Below are 8181 nucleotides of genomic sequence, written 5' to 3'. Positions count from 1 at the left end.
AAGCCTCATGGAAAATATTAACCAGAAAGTTTAGCTCCATAATAAACGAGTCAGCAAAACATACTCGTGGATTGAAAAGAATTGTTTGAAAACATACGAGTCAGCAAAACATACAATTTTTTTTTCCCATTGGCATCCTTCACACATGATGTACGGATTTTTTTCTCTTGAAGCTCAACTGTGGTTGGATCGCCACAAGTGAAATCTGTCAAGCATGTTTTGTGAGGCAAAAATGGTGTGAGCCGAAGGCGTGATAGCCTATTAATCGTGGAAGCCCATTTACATATTACTAAAAGTCTCTTCCCATCTTTTCAATGTGGCATCTTTCTTCACAGTGATCAGTGAGGAGCCTAAAGATCCGATATCGAGAAGATTGACTCAATCTTGAAAGGCAATGAAGGACTAGAGCCAAGAACACACTCAAGCAAGAAAAACACAATATTTTGGGGGTATGATCGATACTTAGAGCATCTTTATTGGCAATATTCAAGAGAGATGTCTTAAACGTTTTTTAATATTATAGTGTCTCTATAGGATAATACTAAAATGGATAATATATAGAACTAGAATTTGTACCCGCGCGCACGCGCGGGATTTTAATTTTAAATATTTCTTATCAATAGAAATTGTTAAGCTCAAATATAATCTTTCCAACTTTTGAGTATAAATTTATATAAATACTAAACTTACTTTACTCAGTGATATACAACATATATATTTTTGACAATTTGTTAGAAATACCCTTTTTGGCATATCCATTTTCAAAAATGTCCATTATTTTATACATTTTCATTTTTGCCCTTTTTTACACAATTACACCATGTTAAATTAATTTTTAGAATTTTTTTTTAGGTTTGGGTTCCCAATTTACATTTAGGGTATAGTTTTTAAGGGATAAAATTTAGTATTTGGGGTTTAGGATTTATAATTTTGTCATTTTATATATTGAAAAGGGGTATTTTTGAAAATAGACATTATGAAATGGTATTTTTGAAAAGTGACATAGAAAAAGGGGTATTTTTAAAAATCCCCCTATATTTTTGAAGATAATATTTATTTGTTATATTTATTTGCGATTTTACGTGGGATTTTAGTTAAAATTTATATCAGTAAGAATCATTAAATATGAATATAATTTGAAGATTAAAAGATAAATATATATAAGTGCCGTACTTATTTTACTAATCTATATATAACATATATTGTCTACTGTCGCAATAATATTGTCGACAATCTTGTGACCTTTTATCTTTAAAAGAATTCATTCCATATTCATATCTCATGAAAACATAATTTTAAAAGTTCTAACGTCAATGTCGATCATTGACCTAATTATAGAGACAATTTCAACATATCGATATCCTACATTAAATGCGAATATACAAAGTTTCAGGAACAATTTTAGTGTTATGTCGCTACAATGAGGTTGTCCAAATGCATCATCTGCCATAATAGAATTTCCGACTAAGTCAAGAATGCTTAAATGATGAAATGTTTAAACCCCATAATGAATATCTATTCACTAATCCAAGTTACATATTTTTCTACAATCTCATATGTTATTTGCAGATGTTAATTTTGTGATGCAACCCCAACTTCGTCTTCTAAAAAAAACATAGTGTACTTTAAATATGTTGTTTTTGCCAATGTTTTGGGTTAAAAGCATTTGATAATATATATATATATATATATGTTATATTTGTTATATATGTTTTGTATCATGTTATAAAATTGTAGCTCCAGTTGATAATATACGTTATGAGATATGCTACACAAATCACATGCCACTTTTTGTAACGCCTTACATATCATTTTTTCTATATTTCCTGACCATTGATTTTGTTTTTTAGATAGATTATCTTTTCAAAATTCTTTTTCATATGTTTTCCAAAAAAAAGTGTGCCTCTTACAATGTCTTTGTTTTAGATCAAAACTTTTAATTTAAGTTAAGTTAAGTAATTAATATTTTCTATCTTATAAGTAAAATTTAATAATAAATCTTTATGGTATATGTTTCTTAGAAACTAATGTTTCACTTCAATTTTATTTACATGTTTAGATTTTTTTTTTGTCAACCATTGGGCCACAACTGGCCGGCCCATTAGCCAAATTCCTACATTCATAAGAACCGGGACTCGATCTCGGGTGTGATGGTGTCTTCTGCAAATGGACTTACCTCCTGCACATGTTTAGATTTCTATAAATACAATTACATAACTTGTTTTTTTACCCCACCATGCATTAAATTCTTACTTACATTCTAAAACTCATTAACCCATTCTAAATTTTGGAATATAATCATTTTTGGTTATAATTTTAATAATAACATTATTACTAAAACAAATTTATAGTATTATTTTTAATATTTTAAAATTTTCATTTATTTTACTTAATTCATTTTTAGATAATTATTAATTTTATTATTTACTAAAATATTATATTATTATTTAAACTATTTTAAATTTAATTAATTTTAGTTAATTCATTTTTTCTTTATTTTTACTATTATTAATTATAAATAGTAAATATGAAATAAATGAATATTAAAAATAATATTTTTTATGCAAAACAATGATTAGGTGGAAGCTGATGTGGAGGAAGGAGAAGTGAGCAAAGTTAACTTTATATATATAGATTAGCAAAGATTTAAGAACACAAGACTGTTTTAAGAATAACTCTCTTAATAGCTTAAAGAAAATATCTCAAAACTCTAAGCTCTCTCTTACAATCTCTCAATCTCAATCTCTCAAACTCTATATGTTAATGCCATAACTTGACATACATATATATAGTAAAACCAAAACCTATTTCAACTAGGAAACACCAATATCCTAGATAACACCAAATAAGCTTTGATCCTTATCCATTCACTAATCATAACTCGATTAGGAATGCTCTGCTCTTTCTATTTTAGGTTCTCTTCAAGCTTAAACCAACATACTCCTCCTTAAGCTTGAACTCCAATGCTGCTAAATCCTTAACTCCTATGAACTCTCTCATCTCCTGGAACTTGGTTCATCCCAAAGCTTTTGTGAGTATATCCGCTTTCTGTTCAGTGCCTGCAACATGCTCCACTTCGACTTGTCCGTTTTCCACACACTCTCTTATAAAATGATACCGTCGATGAATGTGTTTACTGCGTCCATGAAAAACTGGATTTCTTGTTAAGGCAATAGCAGATTCATTATCAATGTGAATGATGACTCTTTCAAGAGAACTCCCAGTAATCTCAATTAACAAGTCCTGCAACCAGATTGCTTGCTTCGCAGCTTCAGTTCCTGCCATAAACTCTGCCTCACACGAAGACAAAGCCACAACATCCTGTTTCCTTGAGCACCATGTGATCGGTCCCTTTCCAAAATAGAAAATGTGACCATAAGTGCTTCTTCCATCAATGGGATCACCACTGTGACTAGAGTCACTGTAACCGATCAGCTTAGGCACTCTTGATCTTTCATAGGACAAACCCAATCCGACTGTTCCTCTTAAGTATCTTAAACACTGTTTTAACGCTGCACCATGTGATTCTCGTGGACTCTGCATGTACCTGCTTAATATCCCAACACAATACGCAAGATCAGGCCTAGTATGAAGTAAATATCTCAGACAACCAACCCTTTTCCGATAAATTGTTGCGTTGATCTCCTTCTCCTTCTCTGCTTTCGAAAGTGTCAACTCTGTTTCCATCGGAGTGTGAACTAAGTTGTAGTTTTGTAAACCAGCTTCCTCCAGAATCTTCAATGCATAACTTGATTGATTAAGTGTTATTCCCTTTTGATGCTGTTCTACCTTGATTCCGAGATAATATGACAGTTTGCCGAGATCACTCATGTCAAACATAGATGACATCTCCTCCTTAAACCTCACGATGATCTCCAAACTTGTTCCTGTGACAAACAAGTCATCTACATACACTCCCACAACCAAGAGATTATGACCTGAGCTCTTCCTATAAACAGAGGGTTCCTTTGAGCATTTAACAAAACCAAATTCCATAAGTATCTGGTTTTGTTTGTTGTTCCATGCTCTAGGAGCCTGCCTTAGTCCATATAAAGCTTTGTTGAGCTTATACACCTTTCTCTCTTCACCTTTCTTGATAAATCCTTCTGGTTGACTGACATGTACAATCTCCTTGAGTTCACCATGGAGAAAAGCTGTCTTGACATCAAGATGATGTATCTCCCAACCATAAGATGCAGCAAGACTGATAAGAAGCCTGATTGTTTCGATCCTTGCAACTGGAGCAAACACTTCTTCAAAGTCAACACCATATTTTTGGACATAACCCTTAGCCACTAATCGAGCCTTATACTTGTTGATGCTCCCATCCAAGTTTCTTTTGATTTTGAATACCCACTTCAAACCAATCGGCTTTGCTCCTATAGGTAAGTCTACAAGATCCCAAGTTTTGAACCTTTCGATTGACTCTATCTCTTCCTCGCAGGCTCGTCTCCATTCAATAGACTCTCTTGCTTCTTCATAATTCCTTGGCTCATTGTTTAAACAGAGCAAAGCCAATTCTCCTTCTTCCACTGCAAGTTGAAAACAGACATAGTCTTCTAAGTACTTTGGTTTAGTACGATGCCTTTTCTCTGCAATTTCAGATATTACTGCAGGTGAGTCTTCTATGTGTCTGGTCTCGCTATCAGAAACTTCATCAGATTGCTCATCCTCTCCGGTTTCCTCGCTATCAGAGTTGTTTCTTACCAGAGATTGCTTTGGTGACTCGCTTATTGCACTCTCCTCTTGATTTTGACTACTCATACCATCAATAGTAAACTCGAAGTTCTCATCTCCTCCATCACTGAGATTGTTCCTACTCCAGTTCCAGCTCTTGTTTTCTTCAAAAACAACATCACGGCTAACAATAATTTTCCTCGTTTCTGCATCAAGCAATCGATAAGCCTTGGAACCCGGTTCAGTTCCCAGATGGACAAGAACTGGAGTTCTATCGTCTAACTTCTTCAAGTGAGCTTTCTCTGTCTTGGCATAAGCAATGCACCCAAAAACTCTAACATGTCCAACTGCTGGTTTTCTTCCTCGGTAGCATTCATATGGAGTTTGATCCTTAAGCGACCTTGTCACAACTCTGTTCAACATGTAAGTGGAGTGTCTTACAGCCTCCCCCCATAAGTAATTAGGCATCTTCATGTGCTTAAGAATACTTCTCGCCATCTCCATGAGTGTCCTGTTACGTCGTTCCACAACCCCGTTCTGCTGCGGTGTATAAGGAGCTGTCAAGTGTCGAGTAATTCCAAAGTCTTCACAAAAACTATTAAACTAAAGAGATACAAACTCTCCTCCTCTATCAGTTCTAAATGTTTGTATCTTTTCTCCTGTTTCCTTTTCAACCATAGCCTTGAATTTTTTAAACTTCTGTAATGCCTCACTTTTCTCCTTTAGTAGAACAGTCCACATATATCTTGAAAAATCATCTATAAGGACAAATATGTATCTATTTCCAGCACTTGTAGATGGTGTTATGGGGCCACAGAGATCTCCATGTATTAGTTCCAGCTTCTTTGTTGCTCGAAAGACAGTTGCATTTGGAAAAACCTGAGTAGGTTGTTTTCCAAGTAAACATGAACTGCAATTCTCCTTTTCAAGAGATTTGTTCGGACCACCTATCACAAGTTCATTAGTAAACATGTTCGACAAGGTGACATAGTTAATATGTCCCATTCTGGCATGCCACCTACTTGATTCACTTGCAGTCGTGAAGTTCAAACAAGCTTTGTTTGTTAGTCCCATGTTTACCTTATACAGCCGATTCTTTGTTCTCTCTGTTTTAACGAGCAAGTTTCCTTCTGGATCGCACATTGTAAGATGTTCTCCTTTCAATCGTATTTCACAACCAGCCTCTGTAGCCTGTCCTAGGCTTATGATATTGGTTCGTAGACTAGGGATAAAATACACCTCCGACATCACTCTTGTCTTCCCGTATGAGTCAATGAAAGCAATTGTCCCTTTCCCTTTGATATCAATCTTCGAGTCATCTCTGAATCTTACCTTACCTGTAACTGAACGATCGAGTTTATCAAAGTATCTCTGGTCTCCAGTCATATGATTGCTTGCACCGTTATCAAGAAACCACACATTACTTCCAACAGTATTTGCTTCAAACTTACTCGGTATGCAGCGTTCTTCGTTCAAATAAACAACTTCATGCATCATGAGATGATCTGCTTCCTCAGTGTCTTTATGTTCAGTCTCCTTGTGTTCTGCTAGTCCAAGTTTAAGCAGCCTATCTGGACATTATGAAGCAAAATGACCTATCTTGTCACACCTGAAACAAGTGACTTGAGATGAATCCCTCCAACTATTACGGCCACGTCCTCGTCCTCTGAAATTTCTTCCACCACGTCCTCTTCCTCTATAGTCTCTGTTATACTCTCGATTTTGTGGTTCAAAGTTAGTGTACATCAGCTTACTTTGATCTTCCTCTGCATCTTCTTCCTCAGAGATGCGCTCCTCATAAGCCTTTAGCCTACCAACAATGTCCTCGAAACTTACAGTATTAAGGTCTAATACTTGTTCAAGCGAAGCAACCATGTAAATAAACTTCTTCCTTGGGAGACTCTTCAAAAACTTTATAACAAGTTTTGATTCCTCTATAGTTTCTCCAAGAGAAGCAGTTTTCGAAGAAATCTGAGAGATCTTCTCTGCAAAGTCATCAATCTTCTCTGTTTCCTTCATCTTGAGCCTGTCAAATTCAGCCATCAAGGTTTGTAGTCGAGCCTCTTTGACCCTCTCTGCTCCTACATGTCGAGTTTGAATCGTATCCCAGACTTTCTTTGCTATACTCAAACCTCCGACCTGCAGAATTAGTGCCTCTGGTATGGATTGCAGGATCAAAGCTATGGCCAGATTATTCTTGTCACCATCGGATGACTCTGCTTCGATCACCTCCCAGACCTTGTTGACTTTAAGAACATAGCTCATCTTTATTGCCCAAACCGTGTAGTTGGTAGAACTGAGCATAGGGCATGAGATTGAAGATGACGCTCCTCCTTCTTTTGGTTTATCTCCTGCGACCGCAATTTGTTTATCCTTAGTGTCTGTACTTCCGTCTCCTGACATCTTTTCTATTCTCACAGATTCCTGATCTTCTTTTCAGGCTCTGATACCAAATATAGAATTAGCAAAGATTTAAGAACACAAGACTGTTTTAAGAATAACTCTCTTAATAGCTTAAAGAAAATATCTCAAAACTCTAAGCTCTCTCTTACAATCTCTCAATCTCAATCTCTCAAACTCTATATGTTAATGCCATAACTCGATATACATATATATAGTAAAACCAAAACCTATTTCAACTAGGAAACACCAATATCCTAGATAACACCAAATAAGCTTTGATCCTTATCCATTCACTAATCATAATTCGATTAGGAATGCTCTGCTCTTTCTATTTTAGGTTCTCTTCAAGCTTAAACCAACATAATATTAATTTATTATACACACAGTTGCAACAAACCAAACCTGTGACGAAATTTCATCATGATATTAGATGTTCAGAGTAACCGAGCGTGAAGACGATGCTCATTTCTACGACCCATGAAAGAATGTAAAGTGTGTAAATAGTAGGTATTGATGAAGAGTTCGAAACATAATTCATAGTTTCTGGATCACCGATATGTTATGTACACGTACGCTGGTTTCGTTTTTTTTTTCCTTTTGGTTTCCCGTTACCACTGGAGAAAACGGGTTTATTATTTAATTTCTGGTTTGGTTATGGATAGAAAACCGATTCTCCGATGTAATTTCCGTTTTCAATATTTTTTAGGCTTTTTTTTTTCTTGAGAAATTTGATAACTTGTTATGGCTGACTGTAATTATCCTCAACCTTTTAAATTTTTGTGGCCACGTAATTTAAATATTAATAAGTTCTAAAAAATTGCAATTTGCCAGTCTCATAACCCTAATGGTTTTCTTTTATATATTACCTTTGAGACTATGAATATAGTACGTACTTATATTATAAATAGACAGAGGTGAACCTTCTATAAAATTAAATCGTTCAACACATGGAGATGATATCGATGAATCGTCTAACGTTTCTCCTTTTTGTTTTCGCTTTTGGCCTTACCATGATGAGTAACACAGCCTTATCAGACTCAAATTCCGTGTGGATCAGAAACCAACTTCATGAAAAGAACGATCTCATTGTCCATTGCAAAT

General features: G+C 35.1%; 1 protein-coding gene across 1 annotated transcript; it reads right to left on the bottom strand.

Moving 5' to 3' along the window:
- Window positions 1–5280: 5280 nt before the first annotated feature.
- LOC147932877 (uncharacterized) lies at window positions 5281–7080 on the bottom strand. Its single transcript, XM_087477209.1, has 2 exons — window positions 6287–7080; window positions 5281–6244 (listed from the first exon to the last, which is right to left on the bottom strand). Exons 1-2 carry the CDS (start codon window positions 7078–7080, stop codon window positions 5281–5283), a joined length of 1758 nt encoding a protein of 585 aa, XP_087333335.1.
- Window positions 7081–8181: the final 1101 nt, after the last annotated feature.

This window comes from Camelina sativa, chromosome 12, assembly GCF_030686135.1.
Source record: "Camelina sativa cultivar CO46 ecotype springtype chromosome 12, ASM3068613v1".
NCBI classification, from domain to species: domain Eukaryota; kingdom Viridiplantae; phylum Streptophyta; class Magnoliopsida; order Brassicales; family Brassicaceae; genus Camelina; species Camelina sativa.
The sequence above is the reverse complement of the archived record's forward strand: the minus strand, read 5'-3'. Positions and strand labels throughout refer to the sequence as shown.

Bases quoted from the DNA above. Each gene is read 5' to 3' on its own strand.
- LOC147932877 (XM_087477209.1), bottom strand. From the start codon at position 7,080: ATGTCAGGAGACGGAAGTACAGACACTAAGGATAAACAAATTGCGGTC. The intron at 6,245-6,286 runs GTGTGACAAGAT...ATGTCCAGATAG, and splicing joins TCTCAAGTCACTTGTTTCAG to GCTGCTTAAACTTGGACTAG.